At 42.0% G+C, this 24,442-nt stretch overlaps 1 protein-coding gene across 4 annotated transcripts in view; it reads right to left on the bottom strand.

Annotated features, from left to right (window-relative positions):
- The window catches only part of WDR19 (WD repeat domain 19), a 41,901-nt gene that overhangs the window by 1,527 nt on the left and 15,932 nt on the right, over window positions 1–24,442 (bottom strand). For all 4 annotated transcript variants that reach the window (XM_053403817.1, XM_053403818.1, XM_053403819.1 and 1 more), the window contains 21 exons: window positions 21,817–21,966; window positions 19,353–19,500; window positions 17,913–18,117; window positions 17,649–17,808; window positions 17,014–17,124; window positions 16,816–16,925; window positions 15,374–15,431; window positions 14,609–14,755; window positions 14,435–14,517; window positions 13,045–13,128; window positions 11,148–11,294; window positions 9,168–9,292; window positions 8,880–8,992; window positions 7,622–7,690; window positions 7,204–7,281; window positions 5,308–5,404; window positions 4,138–4,262; window positions 3,748–3,829; window positions 2,805–2,955; window positions 1,505–1,628; window positions 1,097–1,173 (listed from right to left, as the gene is read on the bottom strand). In XM_053403817.1, the coding sequence (XP_053259792.1) occupies window positions 1,097–1,173; window positions 1,505–1,628; window positions 2,805–2,955; window positions 3,748–3,829; window positions 4,138–4,262; window positions 5,308–5,404; window positions 7,204–7,281; window positions 7,622–7,690; window positions 8,880–8,992; window positions 9,168–9,292; window positions 11,148–11,294; window positions 13,045–13,128; window positions 14,435–14,517; window positions 14,609–14,755; window positions 15,374–15,431; window positions 16,816–16,925; window positions 17,014–17,124; window positions 17,649–17,808; window positions 17,913–18,117; window positions 19,353–19,500; window positions 21,817–21,966 (2,444 nt within the window). The remainder of the gene's footprint in view (window positions 1–1,096; window positions 1,174–1,504; window positions 1,629–2,804; window positions 2,956–3,747; window positions 3,830–4,137; window positions 4,263–5,307; window positions 5,405–7,203; window positions 7,282–7,621; window positions 7,691–8,879; window positions 8,993–9,167; window positions 9,293–11,147; window positions 11,295–13,044; window positions 13,129–14,434; window positions 14,518–14,608; window positions 14,756–15,373; window positions 15,432–16,815; window positions 16,926–17,013; window positions 17,125–17,648; window positions 17,809–17,912; window positions 18,118–19,352; window positions 19,501–21,816; window positions 21,967–24,442) is intronic.

The raw sequence follows: 24,442 nt of genomic DNA on the forward strand, positions 1-24,442 counted from the left end.
TGAACACATGGACTGCTGCTAGAGTCAGCTCAGTGTCCTAACATGAAGTCCAGAATACTCTGGGAGACCAGCCACTAAAAAAGGCGGTTTGCTTTATTAGAACTAGTAATACTAGTCGTACAAGTCAAGTTAAATGTTCAGAAATATTCCTAGGGTTGTGTTAAATATATGTCCATTTCAATTTTCAGAATTAAAAGTGCTTGGCCAGGAAGTGGAGATGTTCTCCCCACAAACCCATCATACGTGCAAATTTGCAACTTCTCAAATATGTTTATATGCATTGTTTTCCCCATTCCACTGCAGATGGCTAGAGTCTTGCCCCATTTCCTAGAGTTATCCCAGCCAACCAAGGATCATTTAGGATGCCACAAAGTTATGTATGCAGCAAATTTTGACCACATGCTGACTTCACTGAGGGCAAATAAAGCTGGTTTAGAATAAAGGAAATGAATGCTTCTTGGACATGATCCTAGCCAGTCAATGCATAATAAAATGTTAATGAAGAACTTGCAGACAGACACACAAACACTTTTAACTCAGTCCTAACTGTAATGTGCTATGGAGTTTTGTGATGGAGCCCCTGGCACTGATTGGCTGAGTTCACAGAGATGCAGGACAGACAAGTTCTCTCTATTTGGATGGAATACAATGATCCTAGAGAAGGGCAGTGCAGGCAGAAGGACTTATGCAAAAAGGGGCCCAGGAAAGGAAAGTGAGAAAGTAATGGTGCTTTATGTTGGCTTAAAGAATTGATATAATGAGAAGTCTGAGCAGAAAAGGAAAAAGTATGGTTGGTGCCTATCTGAAGGGCATATTTTCTTTGGCTAAGCAGGGATGGCATAGGTTATGGTGCCACCTAGCTGAAGGAAAATCTAGTGTACACAGTTGTACAAAAGAGGTGTGCAAGGCCAAGAGTTTCAGGGGTGAGGAAAGCTGAAGTTCAATTTTTAATTCAAAATAAACTTGACAGATGATTGGCTGCAAATCTCATGTATATATTGAATCTATCTAGTCTGGTTTGCTTTGAGGATCATGGTAAACATCTCTGGCATTTTAAGTAATATCCTAAAGGAAGATGAAAGAGATTCCAACTTACTTTCTGAATGCTGAATACAGGGCGGGGAAGTCACAGTGGGGGCACACAGTCCAGTCATCTTTTACCATATGTCGTCCCTAAAATGAAGAGGGTGATTAAACCTGGTGGAAAATATTCCAAATTGCTCTGCATCAACCTATAGTGGATGGGCCATTGGGTCCATATGCTGCAAGTGACTTGTTTCTAAACCAATGACATGTAGCAGGGGGGCACCAAAGGGTGCAAAATCTAAAAGTAACATTCAAAAAGCAAGAAAATTCTGAGATTTTGCAGAGTGGAAACAAATAGTGTGAAATAGTGTGAACCACTTTCAAATAATAGGATTTTTCAGTTTCAGCATTAAAAATTTAAGGTAAGAACAGTTACACCTTCTTGAAGAGTAGTCTATTATATTCAAATGATACTTACTGTGGCAATACAGTATGGGAGGTTGTTTTTACAGCCAGGGCAGAGAAGCTCACTTTCAGGCAGCAAGAATTCACAGTAGGGACATGGGGTGGTGGGCTCTTCCGCTTCGGCTGTGTCAGGTCGTCTGTTAGTAGAAAGAAATTCCATTAAGACATTTTAACAAAGACGGTCAGGGTTTTTTTAATCTACGAGGATAGCCGAAGTGCTTTCCTAGCTTACAGAGGCTTAGCTCTGCTAATGATAAATGTGAATAACTGTAATGAAAGATGCTTAATGCAAATAAGCAGCATGCTGATGTATGTAGCTCAAAAGTTCCAAACTTGTTCCTCCTCTGCTTCCTTGCCAGGCTGGAGGAAACAAACCAGAGGCTATCTTTATGTTGCATATGAACCAGAGTCTTGGACTACAACTCCAATAATCCAGCAACATCTGGAGAGCCACAGTGCCTTTATCCTTCCAACCAGATGACAATTCAGCAGATTGGCTTTGCAATACAGTGATTACTGTAAATGACTTTATTAGCTGCCTCTGGAACACTATTACTTATGAAATATATTTTTGACATCGCTTTCTACAAAACTCAGGAAATACTTATTAAAACTTCTGCATAGGTGGCATTATACAGAGGTGAGGCTACCCCAAATATCTAAAGAAGTCAACGCTACTTGTTGGAGGGGGTGCGCAGTGAAAGGTACTTATTTTCATATATGGTGGTTTGGCAACATCATCAAACCTTTCTGGAGTGCTGTCTTCAAATAAATCAGGTTGATACATAACAAACAATTGAAATGTCTCCTGGATCCTGCTTTGCATGTACACTGGTACCTCGTGTTACATACGCTTCAGGTTACATACGCTTCAGGTTACAGACTCTGCTAACCCAGAAATAGTGCTTCAGGTTAAGAACTTTGCTTCAGGATGAGAACAGAAATCGTGCTCCAGCGGCACGGTGGCAGCAGGAGGCCCCATTAGCTAAAGTGGTGCTTCAGGTTAAGAACAGTTTCAGGTTAAGAACGGACCTCCGGAATGAATTAAGTACTTAACCCGAGGTACCACTGTAATATTCTTACATGTGTTGCTTGCAGGGTTGGGGCACAGACAAAAATTTGTAGTTGTGGATAACTCTGCTTAACAGGCAATACCAATGCATACTTACTTAAAAGTAAGTTCTACTGCATTTCATAGGACTTACTCCCAAGTAAGTGTGTATCAAATTGCAGTTTTCGAGTACTGCCACAATGCTCTCAAGCTAACTTTTATCAATGCATTTCCAAACTTCAGTTACACAGAGACAACTCACCTAACCATGGCTTCAATCTTCTTTTTGTATTTCAGATCAATTTTATTACGGTACTCTGGTCTCATCAACATTGCAGCAAAACCAAATGCTGACTTCTTCAGTCCTGCTCTGTGACATTCAATGACTGTCGAAGTCAGGATGGGCACAATGTCTACAAGAAGAACAATGGCAATAATTTTATTTCCAATGGCGATAGAAAGCCTTGGGCTATGGTCCTTCATTTTTGGCTTCCAGTTATAACTTTCCGGATTTCCAGAGAGCTGCTAATTGATTTGACTTTCCTGAATTTTAGAAAAAACACATGGGAAGGGATAGGAATAGCAAGGACACCCAACAGCTGGCATCAATTAGCTGCATATATTTCTAGTAAATCCATGCAAATATTCTAAGAAAGTAAGAAATGTTTCATTGGGTAAAACTGTAGTTCCACTTGCTCCAGCACCATCTCTACCAATGCTTGAATTTCAGTTACATGCCTCTGGGCAATTCACTAACTGAGAGTAGTTCCTAAAGCAGCAATGGTTAACCCCTGGCCTGGCGGTCTGGTACAGCCCCCCAAGCAAGTTTTCTGCTCCCCACTCAAGACCACATCATTTGTGATGGTGGCAACAAAAAGAAAAGTTGAAGTAGACATACTGCTGGAGTTGGCAGAGGTTTAGCCTTTCTGCCCATCCAGTGCCCTGACAGGGAAGCCAATCGTCCCCTCTCTGGTCATCTGATCAATTATATGACACAAAGAGGAAGTAATAACCCCCATTAACAGCTGGTCTACATAATGGAGCTGTTCTCAACCTTGGGTCCCCAGATGTCATGGCAACTCCCATCATCTCTATAGCTACCAGGACCAGTGACCAGGGCTGACGGGAGTTGTAGTCCAACCATCAGTCTGGGGATGCAAGGTTGAGAACGGCAGGTGCCACTTCCTAGTATAGTTAACACTTACGGGATGGAAATTTGCTGATGTTGTTGGCCACGCGAATGAGCATACGTGCTCCCTTCAAATGGTCGCCACATTTAACGTGAATCTGAGAGAGAAATGTGAGTTACTCGCAAAGCTAAACAGTTGCAATCTTGAAGGTCTGTCCAGCCATGTGGTGCACGCGCGCGCGCTCTCTCTCTCTCTCTCTCTCTCTCTCACACACACACACACACACACACACACACACACACAGTGTGTGAGGCCCTTTGAGAACTTTGGAGCTAAACAATGAAGCATTTTAGACACATTTTCCCAAAGTGATCAGGAATCCGCTTGAGTTATTAGGAAAAGGCAGTGGTGGGCAATATGCATTCCATTTTTCACAAGTTTCCATAAATATTTTCAAGGCTTTACCTTTACTAAAATATAGCTGTGTAGAATCATAAGGTTTGTAGCCATCTCAGATGGTATTTTGATTTTCTGGGTTTTCAGCTCCGAATACATACTGAAGAGAACATCATGGGCATTTCGGTAATTCCCTTTTTTTACAAATAAATGACAAAAAATACTAATTAGATTTCAGAAGGATACTGTGCCCCCTTATATTCCAGCTTCTCTTCGTTTCAGCTGATTTAAGTAAATTTAGCAAGACTGCGTCACCGGGACGCGGGTGGCGCTGTGGGTTAAACCACAGAGCCTAGGACTTGCAGATCAGAAGGTCAGCAGTTCGAATCCCCGCGACGGGGTGAGCTCCCATTGCTCGGTCCCAGCTCCTGCCAACCTAGCAGTTCGAAAGCACATCAAAGTGCAAGTAGATAAATAGGTACCGCTCCGGCGGGAAGGTAAACGCTGTTTCCGTGCACTGCTCTGGTTCGCCAGAAGCGGCTTAGTCATGCTGGCCACATGACCCGGAAGCTGTACGCCGGCTCCTTCGGCCAATAAAGCGAGATGAGCGCTGCAACCCCAGAGTCGGTCACGACTGGACCTAATGGTTAGGGGTCCCTTTACCTTTACCTTTACCAGCATATAAGGCATCTTACACAGACACTACTTGTCTAGTGAAATCATGCTCACCAAAACAATTTGCATCTCCAGCCACCAATGTCTAGAGCAGGGACAGGAAACCTGTGGCCCTTCAGATGCTGTTGGACCAGAGCTCCCATCATCCCTGACCGTTGGTCATGCTGGCTGGGGCTGATGGGAGCTGGAATCCAAAAGCACCTGGAGACCTACAGGTAGGTAACATAAGCAGTAAGAAATGCTGTAGCCCAGGGAGAAAATGAGAGACAAGGTACAAATCCCAACCCCATGCCAGTTCTAGCTTCTGCAGAATGGGAGCTCACCCCGTCGCGGGGATTCGAACTGCCGACCTTCTGATCTGCAAGTCCTAGGCTCTGTGGTTTAACCCACAGCGCCACCCACGTCCCAGTGACACAGTCTTGCTAAATGCACTGAAGGTGCTTCACACTGCCATCTCCTTCCCCTTCATTCGCCCTCCTGCTCTTGTCGTTTGTCGTATTTGTTGCTCCAAGCAAAACAGAAGTGCACAAACGTCGCAGACTGCTGGAAGCGTAAGTGCCTTACCTGCACACTGCTCTTCTCTGGCAATTATTATGGCCGTCCGGGCAGCTTCTCGGTATTGCTTTAGTGCCATGTACAGCCGAAACAGATACTTGGCTTCCTTTATTAGAGCAAGGAAACAGATGAATAAGAGAAGACAGTGTCTATTTATCCACACATGCATCTTAACCATACTTCAGCTAGAACTGCTGAGCTTTAAGCACAGCCACGTTTGCCCAGGTTTTCTGTGTAAATATGGAAAGCCTTGGTTCCACAATTTTTTTACACTACTGAGCTAGTTTGTCAAACAGCTTCCCATACATGCATAAAATCTGAACATTTCCACAGGGTTAAAGTGTTATTTTGCAATACACAATAAAATCAGTCAGCTGAAAAAATATTTTAGTGATAGCTTTTTTAAAAATACAGCTTTCCCTCCCATTTTTAGTAATAGTTTTTAAAAAATAAATAAGCATTTGTCTTTAAAGTTTCCAAACATAAAATAAGAATTTTCAGTTTCTTTTTATCAAATCAGTTTATGCCAAACAGCTACGTTTAAATTGGACAAGTTAAGCCATAAATGGTATTAGAACACTGTAGCACGCCGTTATTACAGTATACATTAGTGCATTTATTACAGTATACATTAGTTAATATTCCTCTGTTTAGTGAATACTGAATGAAATAATTTAGATACTGTGAATATGTTCTGGGTTGAAAAGTAGTTAAGCCAGCATAATCCCAGCATTATAAATTATCCTAAACATTGTGGGGTAGGGGTTCAGAAATGCTGCAGGTCATTTTCCACAAATGATGCAAACAATTTGTGTAGAGTCTTGTCCTTTTACAGCACAATCCTATGCATTGAGTTCGATGGGTCTTACACTTGAGTAAGTGCATATACTAAAGGAAGCAGCCTCATATATTATTTTAAAAACAAAAAGTTAAATAGCAGCTATGAATGGTTAAAGTAAAAAAAAAATTACTCACAGAAAGAGACTATGGCAGATGCAGTAAAGCAGTTAGAAGAACAAAGGTTTTAAATGAGAAAATAGAACTATTCCAATAAAACTTGTTAAATAAAGTAATGGGCATGATTACACAAGGTAAAACTATGTCTACTATTAAAAATGGATTTGGTTCCAAAGCATTTCCCATCCCAATTTTATGTAAGAGGAAGAAATGTGCAGAGATGACAAATACACAGCAAAATAAAACCATCTGTCTTAGCACAGAGAATATTTTTTAAGGAAACTAGCTTTTGGTACACTGCCAGCAGCATCCACAGCTCAGTTCTTATACAATTTGTCAGGCTTCCTCTGCCTCCTTGTCTTAGGCTTTTATCCCAATTTCTCTGCCAATGAACCACAGATTATAAGCAAAATTCAGGAGTCATACTCAGGTCTAATGCAGTATGGACACAGTCAGTCTCTCAGAAACAGACAAAAAAGCAACAGTCCGTACAGGTAAATTGCTATCCTGAAACTAGGGCCGCTCTACACCATAGCTGTCAACTTTTCCCTTTTTTAAGGGAGATTCCCTTATTCCGAATAGGATTCCTCACAAGAAAAGGGAAAAGTTGACAGCTATGCTCTACAACCCATTACATTAAGGCAAATCTAGGTTTGCCAATTGTCAAAGATGTTTAACAATTAATTTCTCTCCCCAAGGGACTCTGGGAATTGTAGTTCTGTGTGGAGAATAGTGGCCCACTAACAACTCTCCACATTCTGTAGAAACTACACTAGGATTCTTTTGGGGAAGCCACAACTGTTTAAAGTGGTATGGTACTGCTTTAAATGTATAGTGCAGATAGAGTCTGAGTTTGAAAATCTAGACCAGAGGCCATTTAATTTAAAAAAACCAAACTAACAGAGGAACAATTATATTAAACATAGGTCTATATTTGGAATTTAGTACCTTTGGTATTCCATCACTCTCTCCCATAAGGTGATTTATAAGCTGATTGGTCAAAGCTTCATCTTTCGCCTGTCCTACCTATTGAAAATAAATTGTGAATGGAGTAACACAACACACTGTAGAGAAGGATCTTTTATGTGAAATGAACAACATACAGTCAGGCCACAAATCATTTGGTATCCCAGGCCTACAATTCTGTTATTTACAAGTAATTATACCACATTGAAGAGTCTAAAGTAGAGGATATTTAACATAGTAAGTAAAGGGTTCCAATTTTGGAAGAAAAGTAAAATACAGGCTGTAAAATAAATATAAAACAAATAGTCTGGCATTGGTTCTCTGCTTAATCAATTATAGCAATGATACTGAGTTTCTGGTAAAAGGAAGAATCCTCTCCTTCCTAAATGATGTTTCTTACCGTTTCTATTGCCATTTCTATAGCCATAGTATCATCCGCATTTGGATTTTTCAGAAAGTGCTTTAATGCCTGAAAAAAACACATACAGCACTTAATGCCTTATACCTGAGTATTTCTCTACAAACAAATTACTCTTCAAATCATCTGCATTTCTAAGGAGAATGTGCCTTATGTTACTAAGTGCTTCAAAAGCTAGAAATTAATGTTAACCAATTGGCTGACTAGGTTGGTAGTTTTAAAAATGGCCAGGAGATCTAGATATGCCCCTAAAACACAGCATCAGCCTAATTCCCCAATGTCTCTACTTCATGAAAGATGTTCAGGTTCTTAACTGGATAATACGCACAATATAGCAGAATTTTGTGCTCTTCTAAACAGTTGTTTAGTAAGCTTTGGTGCTAAATGTATTGCCTAAATCTCGCCTCCTCTTTTAATCATGAGGGCCACATTTCCTCGTGGACAACCTTCCCAAGTCCACGTACCAATGGCGAGTGTGGCAAAAGCAGGTGTGGTCAGACACACCTCTCTCTCCATCCTGGCAAGCAAGAGTCACCTTTCGGCCAGAATAACATGAGAAATGTGCAGAACAGGGCTAATGAGAAGTGTGGATCTGGGAGCAGTGCTGCTATTGAATGAAATTACAGGGAGAAGATAGTGGGAGAGTCCTATGTCTGTCTCTCTTTCTCTCCCCGCCCAGACCACTTCCTTTAAATATCTGTAAGCTGCTATTAAAAGGTAAAGGTACCCCTGCCCGTACGGGCCAGTCTTGCCAGACTCTAGGGTTGTGCGCTCATCTCACTCTATAGGCCAGGAGCCAGCGCTGTCCACAGACACTTCCGGGTCACGTGGCCAGCGTATCAAGCTGCAGCTGGTAAGCCAGCGCAGCACACGGAACGCCGTTTACCTTCCCGCTGGTAAACGGTCCCTATTTATCTACTTGCACCCGGGGGTGCTTTCGAACTGCTAGGTTGGCAGGCACTGGGACCAAACAACGGGAGCGCACCCCGCTGCAGGGATTCGAACCGCCGACCATGCGATCGGCAAGTCCTAGGCGCTGAGGTTTTATCCACAGCGCCACCCGCGTCCCTAAGCTGCTATTAGGCATGGACAATTTTTTTTTACATTTCAGTTCTGATCTAAATTAGACGACCCAATGCAGTTATTTTCAAAGCAAAGAAAATGACGTTCGAAGGGCACAGATCTCCCATGTCCTGTCTAGGTTGGCTCTTAGTCTGACTCAGCAAGTTTCTATACTAACCCGTGCATATTGACCACACAGAAGAAAGAATCTGCCCGCCTGAAAATGTTTCTTCTCTCCTTCAAAATATAAGGCAATGCTTTGGTAATCTTCATTAGTGGTGTCCTCAGAACCTGCAATAGATGGGGGGGGGGAGAAACTCAATAGGACTTTCTTACAATAATAATTTCATTATTTGTACCCCACCCAACTGACTGGGTTGCTCCTGCTTCTGATTAGACATGTATAGGATTGCACTGGCAGTGTTTTTCCAGTGGTAAACAGTATCCAAGAGAATGCAATACTCACTAATTATATCAGCATAGATCTCCATCTTATTGTGCTGCTGGGCCAGCGAGAAAGCTTCGTTGTTACACTTGGACATCACCAAAAACTGGATGGCAGAACCATAGTCACCCAATTGCAGAAAGAATCTAAACCAAATTAACAAATCTGTTATACTATTTTAAAGTATAATGAACAGAATCCATGAAATCCCTGTAATGATTTGCAGGAGCATCCACAATATTTTTAAGACTGAAGCAGCATTTCTCATTACACCCATAACCAGTTTAAGCTGCCTTAAGCTTACTCTTCAGGGCAGATTTTCAACCATCATATCTCTGAACCTACTATATCATTATTATTTATTAATTAATAACATGTTAAAAAACACTACATGCTGTACAATGATTTAACAAAATAAGACAGGCCTTGTTCATAGGCTTCCATACTATTTTAAAAACCAAGGGCTCCCACTGTATGATAAGGGCAGGTGCAGAGATTCTGTACGCTTGCAAGCTCATTAGGAGTCAGGCAAGCAGAGTCACATGAGTTGGTTCCTATGCAGCCCCCCAAAACAGTCTTCTTACTTTGGTGATCACTCATAGCCGAATAAGATTGTCTTCCATGAACACGATCGTAACAGTGAGTCCATTAAGTGACTGTGGAGGCCAATTCTGGATCCACACGTCCTTCCACAGTGGGGACATAGATTTCTGGGCAGGAGTTGATCATGTGAGGGTTTGGCAAGTGTGCCTTCCTCTTAGCACATTTCTCCCTTTCACTCTGAGTTTGAGTGTTTTCAAAGCCCATGACACCTTTGGTAAAGGCTGTTCTCCAACTGGAGAGCTTGCAGGCCAGTGTTTCCTAATTGTCAGTGTTTATGCTACATTTTTAAAGATTTGCCTTGAGACAGTCTTTAAACCTTTTTTGTGGACCACCAGCATTACACTTTCCATTTTTAAGTTTGGAATGGAGTAGTTGCTTTGGAAGATGATAATCAGGCATCCAAACAACATGACCAGTCCAATGAAGTTGATGCTGAAGAACACGAACAGCTCAATCACTATTACTAGCTAGGTGCAAGAGAGGGGAAAAGACCTCCTACACTGCAATCATGTTCCACTTAATCTCCCATCCAGGCCACACTAACCTGAAACATGCCGAGGATACATACATATGGTTGGCTATGTCTCAGATGGCAAGTATGATGGATAAGGTCGACTAGGCAACTCCAGATCCCAGTTCTGGATCAAAGAACTCCAGTTCTTTGGTGCTTCATCTAAGGCAGGGATGGTGACCTCCACAAGTTACTGGACTACAACTCTCATTATTCCTGATCACTGGCCATGCTGGTTGGGCCTGATGGGAACTAGGAGCCCATTCACAGCTGAAAGCCCCAGGTTCTCCATCTCTGATTTGGGGTGGAAGGTGAAATACGCCATTTGGAGAGATCAAATTAGTCCTGAAATGTATTTCTGCCGAAAAACTAGATACAAAATTGTATCTGGCAGTTTCAGGAAAAAAATTATGAATAAATTCCTCCATACGCTCTTTTCTATTTGTGAAATTAGTCTTAGACAACATCAAAAGAGAACAAAACAAAATCCATGTAAATTGCATATAAAGATGTACATAAAATCATATCATAGAATCAATAAAAGTTTGCTTTTCCTTTTGTTACTACAACTAGAAAGCAAACATTAAAATAAAAGTTAAATGAGGTTGGTACATGTCAAAATGAATTTATACTCTTAAAGCTCAGACTCTCCATCAGAATTGTTTGAAATGGATTTTTTAAAAAAAACTTTTTCCAAAAGCTAGGGGCTCTTTTCTATTATTGTTTTAAAAATGTTTTTTTTAGCCTCTCTCATTTGAAAAGAGTCAAACAAAATATTTTAAAAGCAAATTGTAGAGATTGGGTTTTGCACATATATAATCTGACCAATTCTACAGAGCTAGAACTCTGTTAAAAGTCTGAAAACTAGTTTCTATAGCTGCAGTTACCTGGCTACCATCTTGGCTCCCTCAAGTGACTGCGTCTCCCTGACAATGCTAACAGCCTTCTCTGGGTTATTAAGGTGATCCAAATATAGCCGGATGACGCTGTCCCACTGCTTGGCATTTGCGTAGGCCAAGACAGCTTCTTTGTATCTAGAAAGAGAGATCATCATAGACACTTCAGGTTCAGCCCTCAAAATTCCCAGGCTGTTACTCGTTTAAAAACACTCTACTAAATAAGGATAAATTATTCTTTTGCTGGTATCTGGTAACCAATTTATGCAATATAGGTTGGATCATGACTAATTATGAATTATTGATGATTAATTGATTATTATTATTATTATTATTATTATTATTAAAAAGCCCACTGATTTCAGTGTGTTTACTTTAAGTGTGACTAAGTCTGGAAACAACCCCATGCAATGTAGGCACCTTATATCAGATACTATTAACTCTTACCACAGAGACTCATGGAGCCAAATGGTTCCCATAACTTTTTTGGGAGGGGCTCCTATTAATTTTGATGCTATTCTGTTTATAAGCTGACAAAATTTAAAGATGAGTTTTCTTCCAGTTTGTACCTAGCAACAGCAAATATCCCCTTATAGTGCTAGACTATAACGCTTTTTCTCTCAACAACTGACAATCGAAACGAGTTGTCAAATAAAATCCATCTTTAAAAAAAACTAGGAACAACCAGTATTGGTGAGTATCTAGGTTTAAAGGCTTTTTAAAAACTGTGGTAAGAAATATTCTGTATTCTACCTTCCCATATTTGATGGGGGGGCTACTAAAGATGCCAATTACTTCTAACAAGAAATAATAACTTTCAAATTAGCACACCCTTTATGGACTAAACAAATTATTGTTGCTTAAGTTTTGCTATATAAAATTTAATCACATGCAAAGTCCAGATGAACTGAACAATAATAGGGCAGGGGACAGTGATTTCATGCTCTCTCTCTAGATACTAAGTCACTGGGCAGAGGTTAGAAAATCTGAAATAAAGGAGATGGAGCGGGGAGAACAAACTCTTTTTGAACCTTTTCCGTCTGCTCTTATAAGGGATAAAAACAAGAGGTAAAATTAATTCTGGAAACATGTTTTTTGTTTTGTTGTTCCTTAAAGGAAAAGAAACATGTTGTATCACATTGGTAAAAGGTAAAGGGATCCCTGACCATTAGGTCCGGTCATGGCCAACTCTGGGGTTACGGCGCTCATCTTGCTTTATTGGCCGAGGGAGCCGGCGTACAACTTCCGGGTCATGTGGCCAGCATGACTAAGCCGCTTCTGGCGAACCAGAGCAGCGCACGGAAACGCTGTTTACCTTCCCGCCAGAGCAGCACCTATTTATCTACTTGCACTTTGACGTGCCTTCGAACTGCTAGGTTGGCAGGAGCAGGGACCGAGCAACAGGAGCTCACCCCGTCGCGGGGATTCGAACCGCCGACCTTCTGATCAGCAAGTCCTAGGCTCACATTGGTAGTTGATTTTAAAACTTCAGCAGAAAAAAAGAGGGCCTTTCTTCCATCAGCTGTCCTGTGGGAGGGATTCCAGGAGAGAGCAGGAGGCAGGCAAATACCACCTCGGTCTGCTCTGGCTGGATTATTCCCTCCTCACTGGAGGACTGCTATACCATCAGCTGCCTTGGGAAGGCTCATGATGAGTTTTTAATAATGTTGTTTATTCCGGACTTGTATCCTGGAAAGCAGGACAGAAATAACGGCAATAAGTAGGTAAAATTAATTTTCAATCCTCAAATGTTTCAATGTTCGGCTGCTACCCTTCCCACACTTTCTCTGATCCAAGTTCTGCTGAACTTGGCAGAGCAAGCCGCCCCGAACTCCAATGTAAGTATGACTGTCGCATCAGATTTGACTGCAGAAAGGACTATATATACCTGCCATCTGCCTCCTTTGCTTTGGCATATTGAAGATGTATCTTTTGAGAAGATACGTGAGGGAGAAGCTCACCAACCTTTGCCCTGGACAACAGAAACAGTTCTATTTTATAACTGTAATTTCACACACACACACATTATTTTAATTGCTTTCTCTCACCCCACCCCCTGCCCCAATCCCATCATACAAAGAATTAAGATAACTGACGAACATAGGGCGCTGCTTCAAACTAGGGTAATTGGGTATCTTATTTATCACAGGCTGATCACCGAAGAATTGATGCTTTTGAATTATGGTGCTGGAGGAGGCTCACGAGAGTCCCATGGACTGCAAGAAGGTCAAACCTATCCATTCTTAGGGAAATCAGCCCCGAGTGCTCACTGGAAGGACAGATTGTGAAGCTGAGGCTCCAATACTTTGGCTACCTCATGAGAAGACTCCCTGGAAAAGACCCTGATGTTGGGAGAGATTGAGGGCACAAGGAAAAGGGGGCGACAGAGGACGAGATGGTTGGATAGTGTTCTCGAAGCTACCAGCATGAGTTTGACCAAACTGCGGGAGGCAGTGGAAGACAGGAGGGCCTGGTGTGCTCTGGTCCATGGGGTCACGAAGAGTCGGACACGACTAAACAACAACATTTATCACAGGGTTCTGTGAACAAAACTCCATTCACAGACCACTCATTCACAGAATGGAGGGAAGATGGTTTTTTGCTGATTCCTCCTTCCCCTTGTAGCCTTGTGTGCACCACCCCCAATCTCCTCTTTGGTCCAGGGGGGTCAGAGGACCTTCAGAGCAGCATGAGAAGTGGGGCAGGTTCCATGGGGAAGGGGGAACTGGTGGAAATCAGCTCCCCTGCTCGTTCCATAAGTGGGGATTCTGCTAAATCTCAGCCCTTCAGTTCACAGAAGAGCTATTCTGGATCAGCATGTTGTGATACTGGTGAAGTGTAGAAAAAGTGCAGAATGTGGCAATTCAGCTTCCCAAGAATTTTACATTTCTTTCTTCTTAAAAAGCCAAGTTTCAAGCTCTTAACAGCTGAGATAATACACTTGGGAATTGAGTGAAATCTCAAAAAGCTAGAAAAGTGACTACTGGTTCAGGAAAGCAAGAGAATCCTAGAAATGCTGAGTTGGAAGGGACTCTGATCATCATTTAGGTTAACCCCCTGCAATGCAGGAATATGCAGGTGTCCCATATGGGGATCAAACCTGCAACCTTGGTGTTATCAGCACCACGCTCTAACCAACTGAGCTATCCACACATTTGCCCAGACAATTATTCATGCAGGCTGGGGCTGATGGGAGCTGGAATCCAACTCCATGTGAAGGGCCACAGGTTCCCTATCCTTGTGCTGTAATTTTAAAGGAATGCAACACCGGTGCTTACCAGTTTTTGCACCGGATATATACCGATGCTGCTTTATCGTAATACTGCCCTTTTTCATAGAGCTGAGCAGCTTCTGAAAATTGCTGTAAAACAAACAGGGAAACAAAAGTTAGTCTAAAGCATGCAAACTCATACTGTGAATCTTTTCCTTTCTGTATTCAAAGTACTAGCTACCTTCATGCTCTCCAGAATAGCTCCGCAGTCTCTTTTCAACATCCTGCTCGGATGTTTGATGGCTTGGTTAACACCCCGGCGAATGTCACCCATGCGAATGGACATTTGGGCAACTCCAGCTAGGCAGGCCTCATCATGCTCTTGGAACTGGCAACAAGGAGTATAGCATAAACATGCATCAATAAAAAATACGGGAAAAATACACACGCTTGAAGAAAATAAAGAGAGTTTGAAAATGCAACAACTGTTATTCTGGAAGTACTGAAGGGAAAAGTTATAAAATAGAAGGGTTTTCTTCCTATTTAGACTAGTTAACTATTTTTGTTTATAATATTGACATTTGCAAAAAAATAGTTCAGATGCACCATCCCAGTTTTCAAACACATCCACAGAAGATAAAATAATATACTCCCTTATGACAAGAGTTCTCTCAGATCAACTGTCCTACCAGTTACCCTTTAAAATAATATAAATACAAAGCAAATATTTATCTAATAAAGTGAGCAAAACAAACCACTCTATTCTTCTGTGCCAAAATTGTGGTAAATGAAGAATCAGGGGTTTGTAAAGCGACTATTTCAACAGCGATCTCCTGCTTTTATATTTTGCGGCTCGAGTGACAAAATACATTTCTAATCCAAGATCAGCCTCAGCCAAATAAATATTTACAGTATTTTAAAATAAGATTTTAAAGCAAATCATTAAAATAATTAACTACATGGGTGAAAGTCCACCATAATGTCATCACCAACAATAGAGCGTTACCTTACTATCGCCTGTAATCCCTTTCTCATAATGGGCCAAAGCATTCACATAATCACCCCTAAAATAAAAAGTCAAGATTGTATTATACGTATATTGACATAGAGTGATATATTATGACATGAATGAGACACTGAAGGGATTCTTAGGGGACTTCCAGATAGATGGCTTGCTTTAAGAGTGTGAAGTCCAATAACAGTAGAAGTGACACCTAAAAGTCATAAAGAGGGCTGTGTCGAGCTGTGTGCTTTTGCTGCTAGGAGCAGCAAGGGTGGAGCCAACCAAACAATTGCCTGTATTGGAAGCCCACCCTCACTAGCTGTTAGCTCTTCATTAAGGTACCATCACCCAATGCCTTTTCTGGTTTAGCTTACAGATAGATGCTGGTAGAAGTTGCTGGCTCCTTGCACCTCAGCATGGATTCCCAGAACTTCTAATTTTTCTCAACCCAACCTTTTTTAATTGTTTAAAGAGATCAAGTTGAGCAGGTGTAACCAACATGGTGTCCAGTTGAGGACTACAATTCCTATCAGCCCCAGTCAGCAAGGCCAATGGTCATAATTTTATTGGTATGCCACCTTCCCACAGTTTAAACAATGCCCAAGGTTGCTTGCAACAAGAAAAAAATACATAACTACAAAAGTTGTGGTCAAAAAGTAGTCAAAAACAGTAAAACAAACATTTTTAAAAATAACCAAACTGAACAATTTCCATATAAATCACAACAAGACCTAAAATAAAGATACAAAAAGCTAACAGCAATAACCCCCATCCAACAAAACTGTCCAAACAGCACCCCAGCTCGAGGGATGATGATAGTTGTAGTCCAAAATGTCTGCACTACATTGGCTCTACACTGATCTATAGCATAGCTGTCAACTTACAGATCTGAAAATAAGGGACAGCTGCAGCCTCGAAAATAAGGGATCAGCAGCCAAAATAAGGGATCAACAATTACTTTGATAAAATACATATTTTGTTGCGTGCAAATGGCTTTAGATACCTATTAGGTCGATAAATTACCATATAGCATATATTCAACACAAAAAACAGCAACAATTTGTTGTTGACAAAGCACAGCTGGACATAGAAAGGGCCCCATTACCTTCAGTAGCTTATTTAAGGGACATCATCAATAAGGGACAGCAGCTGGACATGGCGCTGGGATAAGGGACTGTCCCGCCAAATAAGGGACGCTTGACAGCTATGATTTATAGTGACCTGGCTGCTTGATAAGGGGTTTTAATTTTCCAGACTTCTTTTCTACAAAGTACATGAACAGCAGCCAGTATCCCCATATCAAACCCCAGCCTGAGCTACACTACCTTGCCCTTTCTCAATTGCTTCCAAACTTTGTTTTCCAACACCATGCAAGCTAATAATAGTTTTCTACCTTTGGCTTATGACAAAAGCTAGATTTGATAGGCTTTTAAGAGAGAACATACGTGAATTCCAGCTGCACAGCATACTCCTTCGATAATAAGGGGATGTTATCTGGTGCCAAGCGTTTAGCTAGCTGAAGTGCATTATCCCAGTGCTGTAGATCTCTCCTCATCTATTATCAAAAGAAGTATTGATTTAAATGGAAAAGATTATGATCCCCTGCCCCATCTGATTAAATATTAGGTGGCTCAATTTATTACCTCAAGTGCGGCAATTGGGCAAGAAGATGCCAAATATAAATCCTGAGCCAAATTAAAGTTATTTGTATACATGGCAAGATGCCCCGCTAGAAGGTTGTGGTCTTCTATGCCCTGAAAAACAAAACACAGAAATGTGTAAAGTCCCTATTATATTGGATTAACATTAGACAAGCTGCCAGAGATGCATTGCTATAGCTTATGGAAGTCAGAAAAGACTCAAGGAAAAGGAGCTTCATCTGCCCCAGCTCATACACAAAGGGATTGCGGAAAGGAGAACTTAAAACGTGAGGATCCATGTGGAATAAGAGTCCTCATGAATTCAGTAAGTCATCAGATCAGAATACTGTATTTTATTGACATAGCTGACTTAAAAATATTTTGAAAGCTTTTGAACTTTGCCAGGTATGGAGTGGAAGCTCTTTTATCCTCTTACCAGGGCTGTTTTTATTACCAGATTCAACTGCTAATGATTTTGACATCATACTTTGCACTTGGCCTGAAGTCATGTTCTTCTGCCCAAGCTTATGCTCTGAGATATCAGCCCATGGACTAGAATAATCCCACACATCAACTAAGTAAAATGAATAAACAAACAAACAAACAAACACTGTAATATTTAAATGTGTATATTTTACCTTTATTTGCTCTAATGACATGACCATTCCCACATTTCTGATTGTCCGGTAAACACGTGTCGCAAACTCCAACTCCATGTGGTGTAAGCAAGCTCTGGCAAGCTCGTTCCAACTTGAATGATCATTCAGAAGTTTGCACACCTCCCAAGCCTCAGAAAACCTATGCAAAAATTTTAACAAAACAAAGGCAACAACTACAATAAGCATGGTCAGATCTCGGATGTTTAGGTATCGATGATGTACTGGAATTGAAAGGAAGATTACCTTTTTAGTATTAAAGTCTGTATAAGCACTTGTTTCAGCTCATTACGTTCCAAGTCATTCAATGGGCCAAGGAAGCCATGTGTACTAAGGAAGATACTGTTGGTTTTCCCACTTTGAGTCTGACAAGTTAATTCTCCGTTATATAGTAGCAATGGCTTGTGAGAATAAGGAACTTTGGTGCCTCCGGCCAAAATTACTTTGGACCCTACATTACAAATAAAAATAAAGTAATTATTGAACTTGCCCATCAAAAGAACTTTAGCTCTTAGTTGCTAAATAAAGATAAAACCCTTTTTTAAAAAACCCTCTTAGTTGCAGATGAATGACTAACAGAGAAATCCTAACAAGGGAGCAGGGAAGCAGAGAGTGGCGGCTTCTCCACTGCACCTGAAAGCAGTGCTGGCTCATACCAGCTAGGGCTGAATGTGTGGGGTAGGGTTCCCCACCCCCTATATTTACAATGCCAGATCTATACTAGAAAACAAATGTTCCTTGAACATACGAGTGTCAAACAAGCAAATAAAACCAGCTTGACATAAATACTAAAGTATTGTGCTACAACATGAACATACAGGAAAATATATCCCACGCTGCCAAAAAAAGGATTACACAACGAAAGCAGTGGCTTAGCCATAGCTAGTTTGGAATTTTTACTTTCTGGAATTTTGTTCCTAGCAGTTATGACCATGTACCGTATTTGTCGCTCTATAACACGCACCAGACCATAACACGCACGTAGTTTTTAGAGGAGGAAAACAAGAAAAAAAAAATATTCTAAACGAAATAGTGGATATATGATTTTTGTGGTTCATGCTGTGGCCACAGACATGTGATCTGACAGTGAGTTTGGAGTAGCCCAATGCAAAAATCCTGAGGATCCATGTGGATCCATGCTTTGTAACCACAGAGGAGGGAAGGAAAGGGAACCATGGATCCTCTGCTCACGACTGCAGCAGATCCCCCCCGCCACCCGCAGGCATTCGCTCCATAACACGCACAGACATTTCCCCTTACTTTCTAGGAGGAAAAAAGTGAGTGTTATGGTGCAAAAAATACGGGTATTTAAAAGGAAAATCAGATTAACTGGCACAGCCTAACTGGCACAGCCTAGCTTGTGGCTTATCTGGCTCTTATAGTCCATCATTGTTGTAATCTGACGTACAGTCACTTGAGAATAAAGCCCATTGAAATAACCTAACACCAGAAGTTCTACTGTTGTTCATTGTCCTAGAGAACCAAATTCACACAAGGGTACGAAATAAATATTGAGCACTACTGAACTACACAACCAACCTAAAATTCCATTAATCCATTCGTTCTGTGTTTTGTTATGTCTTTCCTCCACCAATCATCTATTTTATATTGTAAGCTTCCAGGGGTTTTCTTTCAGCTGCTCTGAAAAATGTACACAGTTGGAATAATAATGCAACTTTACACTACCTTGTATAGTATCCTTGTGAAAAATGTATGTGTATATTTTGTCGTCATCGTAAGCAACAAAGACACCTTTGTCCATTGGCCAATTTTCCCACAGAATACCCTTGATGGTTGGCTGGAAATTTGGGATCTCAAAGGCAATATCAGTTACCTACAAAAGGCAGCAGTGCAAAATTAATTTCTAAATAAAAATGTTAATGAGATCTAATTAATTTTGGAGTTATATTACCATTTTAAAAGAGTCAGGTGCACCCCATCCCCATATTAACAGCTGCAATCTAAGGTGTTTGCAATGGGGATCTGAGAATAACCTGAACTTACAGATCCAAATTACTCCCCCCCAATTCCTTTGGTCACAATGCAACAGAAATATGGACATCTAAGAAAAGCAATAAAAAGTGCTGAAATAGGATATAGTTTGGTTACTATTAAAAGGCACAGCTCTCTTACTCAATTCCTCTCTTTTCTAGAAATATGAGCACCTCTGCCACAGTCGTTTCCTTCACTCTATTCAGTGAAACAGAGAAGGTAAGGGGAAAAGTCTTGTCACTTTCATATGGTCCCCTCGACCTGACCCAACATACTCACACACCCAAAAGGGAATGCAGGCAGGCATTGGTGCTCATACAAACAATGCAATTTAAAATAAAAGCAAAGTGGGCTTCCGGTTCTTGTCCCACACCTTGGTGATGGGTCTCTCAACATTGGAGAGAGGCACAGGCTGGGGGAAAAGGGGGGTGGAGGGGTTAAACCATCTCCTATAAACCTCTTGGGGCATGGGAGGTACAGGTGACCATGGGTCCTAATGGCTAACTGCACTTTGCTTGATGCAAAAAAACCTAAATTGCCATTGGATGCAGAGGTTCTCCTTATAATTGGGTTCTAATTGGCATTAAGAATAAGCACGCACAGGAGGAGATTGACATTATAACCACGGAAAATCAGCTGCATGGAACTGAGATTTGAAATTGGGAGAAGATTCTATCTTGTGCTGGAGAAGGATGGAGGAGAAGGGGGTACTCTGCTATATTTTATGGAAGTTTTTTCATTTATGGTCTGGCAACCCTCTAATATTGAATTTTAAGATATACACGTGAAGATGGTTTGATGTACGATGTAACACTGAGATTTAAAAGAAGATGTAAAGCTGCATGTGGCTTGAGAGGAGTAAGGGGGGGCGGGAGATCCTGCTTGTTTTGTTTGGAAAGACTGAAAGATAATGGAGAGGTTGAAATTTAACCTTTTTTTTAAAAAAGCAAAATGCTATTGTAGCCATGCAAGGAAAGCAGTGTGAGGGCTTTTGGGATGTTGATAGAGGAATGGTGCCACCTTTCCCCTCCCTTCGCAGCTGGTGAATTTCTGGAAATTGTTGATTTGGTGCCAGTGAAAGAGGGATCTGCTGTTGTTGATTTAGAATGAGTATTATGGGAAGGAGCTGAGCCGGAGAAAGAAGAGAGTTTAACCTTGAAGTTGCAGCTCTGCCCCAACCAGGCTGGAATACAACAACAGTGTATGGAGATAGCTCCAAATGCCGCAGGAAAAAGGAAAACATCAGAAAGACATATAAGGCCAAGAGGACTATTGGACGCACACAGGATGAAAACGAAAAAGCTATGGTTCCTCACTTGAAGCCTTTTTCTGGAAGTTAAATAATATAGTAACAAGAATAAAAATAACAAAGGGTGCAGCTGTTAATCATGTGATAATTTTGAAAAATGGAATATAATAGAAATAAGTAAGAATATGAAAAAAGTAATATTAGATTATAAAGATCCATCAAGAATGGTGCACGGGAAGCCTCTTAACAAAATTATATTAATTTTGAACTAATTTGTGTAATTGGGTTTATATTGGAAAGTCGATAAAAAAAATTGGCAATAAAAAAACAAAGTGGAGTTGGCAAGGCTTCCCCCCATCTTGTCGGCTTCATTAGAGACCTGTGAGGAGGGACAGTGAAGGACATGGGAAGTGGGGCAGATAAAAGGATTACATGCTATCTGATTGTTACTAGCCATGCCAGGACAGAATTGCCTCTGAACCTAGTCTGAGGGCAGGCCAGGGGTTTAGTGATATTTAAAGCAGGTAAAGCATAATCAGAGAACAATAGTAATGGACATGAACAGTGGAAGCCCCCCATGACAACTAAAGCAGTTCAAAATGTGTGTGGTTTTGGGTAACAAAGCCCACAATTAATTTCACAATCTACAGGAGAGAGCTGGCATAGTTCAATAGACCATTGTGTTGTACTTAGACCTGGTTCAAATGCCTACTTTCTGGCATCTAGCATGTCAGTTTCTCATCCCAATGACCTCACAGATTTTTGAAAATAAAATAGAATAAACCTATTTACACTAAGTACCTATCTTTAGAAGATGGGTGGACTAAAAATGAGGAAAAAAGCAAAAGTCTGTAAGGGAGAAATAAGTAGACTGCAACTTATAAATTAGGAATGGAATAAATAACTTACCGGACAGTAAACAAATCCATCACTTTTGTCATCAATGAAAACTAATCTAGACCCATTGGGATCTGGGAAGATGTTTCTCACACTGACGGAATGGCGGTACTCATTCACAAACTGCCAATCTTCAATGTAGAAATACTGAATAGCACCAGTCTAACAACCAACAAAACAAGAGCCATAATACTAGCATTAGAGCCTGACAAACTAATGCATTTGCAGCTGAAGTAGGCAATCCAGACAACCAGACCAGCAGAACATTTTTGGCTTAAGAACCAACAATGGAAAAATTAATTACAAGCTCCTCATTGAAACTGAGGGTAGCTGCTCTTGTTGGGTAGACAGGCCCATCACCTTGGGCAGCTTCTCTTCCTGACACCTCATGCTTCAAAGAGTTTGCAGAGAAAATCAGGCTGGGAGCCCTCAAGGGATTCTGAGCCACGGCCAAGCCAAAACTTTCCCCCTCAGAACCTTTTCTCTCTTATCTCTCCACCGACAAGAATTGTGTAGATTAAGGCCTCTCAGAAACAATGGAAGACAAAGTAAACCTGCACAGGTAGCTAGGTTGGCCAGTGTTGGATGGGGGGGTGTCACTCTACCATGCAGTGAGGTAAGATTTCCTTAATTTGCATGGCCCTGCCTAGTGGAGCGAGTCAGAGGGTCCACCTATCCAAGGATTCCCTCCTCCACTGCAGGAAAAAGGTAGGGAGTCCCTACCCTTGAAGAAACATATTAGGGAGTGGCATTTGGAACAACCAACTCTCAAATCAGATCTGGACAAATATTGCAGAGGAACACTTTCCATATGCCACTGAGGAATACCAATGACAGATGGTGATAATAAGGTGCAAGGATTGAAGGGTGGAACAATTATATTGGCTGGGTCGACCAACTCAGTGTCTTCCCTCCTTCTACTAAAAGGTAAAGGAACCAGACCATCAGGTCCAGTCGTGGCTGACTCTGGGGTTGCAGCGCTCATCTCACTTTATTGGCCGAGGGAGCCAGCGTACAGCTTCCGGGTCATGTGGCTAGCATAACTAAGCCGCTTCTGGCGAACCAGAGCAGCACACAGAAACGCCGCTTACCTTCCCACCGGAGCGGTACCTATTTATCTACTTGCGCTTTGACGCGCTTTTGAACTGCTAGGTTGGCAGGAGCAGGGACCGAGCAACGGGAGGTCACCCCGTCCCGGGGATTTGAACCGCCGACCTTCTGATCAGCAAGTCCTAGGCTCTGTGGTTTAACCCACAGCACCACCCACGTCCCTCTCCTTCTACTACTTCCCTACAAAAAACTTATTTTCACTCATCCAGACCAAGGATAGTCCCCTATCCTCTAGCTCAGGGGTTTTCAACCAGTGTGCCATGGCACCCTGGGGTGCCTTGAAGGATAGTCGGGGTGCTGCAGGGAACACTGGCCTTTGTTCCTCTTTCCTTTCCTCCCTCCTCTGGTCCCCGCTTGTGTCTCTGCCACCTGCACAGCTATTTGCTGCAACAGCCCTGGCTACAAGTTCCCCACACAAATGGTGCCTCTGGGGCTGGCCTAGGGTGCCTGTTGCCAGGAGCTGAGGCAGCCTTGGAATAAGCAAGCAACAAGCAAGCAAGCAAGCGGGTGAAGAATCCCAGCCACCAGTCAACCCTTGCTGTTGTGAATGGACAGACAAGTAGGAGGCTGGGCAGGCAGGCAGGCAGGCAGTGCACTGGCCTTTCTTGTGCTTGCTGTGTGAAAGGCCTGCCTGGGAGCTGAGAACCCGGTGCCGAAGGGGAGCCTTTCTGCCTTGCAGGCCCAACAGTGCCCACTGCTGACACTGCTGCCTCCCAAGATAAGGTAATGGACTCACATTCACCTTTGGCCAGTCTCCGTTGGGCCACTAAGGCTGGAGGCATCCTATTCCCAGGCCCCTGTGGGGTAGTGTGAAGAGGCACCTCTCTTTGGGGCAGGGGAGCAGCTCAGAAACCAGGGGTGGCAGCAATGGCTGCCCAGAGGACTCCCAAGAGGGAGAGGAGAGGAGGCTGAGGGAACACTCCACAAGGGAGGGTGTTTGAAAGGGGGTGAGAGACTGCCGGCTCTGCAGGCAAGGGGTGACATAACTGGGCTCCTGAGCCCCACAGGGGTACCGCAGAAAAAAATGGAGTTGGTCAAGGGAGCCGTGGACTCAAAAAGGTTAAAAACCTCTGCTCTCTTCACAGGGCTCTCTCCTTTGGCACTCTGTCCCTCAGGACATACTCCTTTGGTTCTCAACTGGTATTGAGGATTCTTTCAGCAGTGAGAGGTGGGGCTGTCTGACCCTTCACTGCTGAAAAAGATCAAGAGTGAAAAAGAAAGGTTACAAAACTCTTACCCCTCTCCTACATGTTGTTAGCTAAAAGGAAGGAGGTGGCCACCTGTTGAAAGAGACCACTAAGTTTGCTGAAAAAGCAAGACACCAAGCGGCATCTTTCAAGAGGGGAGAATGCGATCAGAGATGAATGACAGAGAGATGCGGCCACAGGAAGGGGAAAGGAGGCATGAATTTTGCTTCTGTCTTTTGCCCCCCCCCCCAATTGTGTCTCACTTGTTTTGGTTATTTGTAAGAGAATGTGGAATAGAACCAAGGAGTGTCATGAAATGTACATGCACAAAATGAAACCGG

This window comes from Podarcis raffonei, chromosome 9, assembly GCF_027172205.1.
Source record: "Podarcis raffonei isolate rPodRaf1 chromosome 9, rPodRaf1.pri, whole genome shotgun sequence".
Classification (NCBI taxonomy): domain Eukaryota; kingdom Metazoa; phylum Chordata; class Lepidosauria; order Squamata; family Lacertidae; genus Podarcis; species Podarcis raffonei.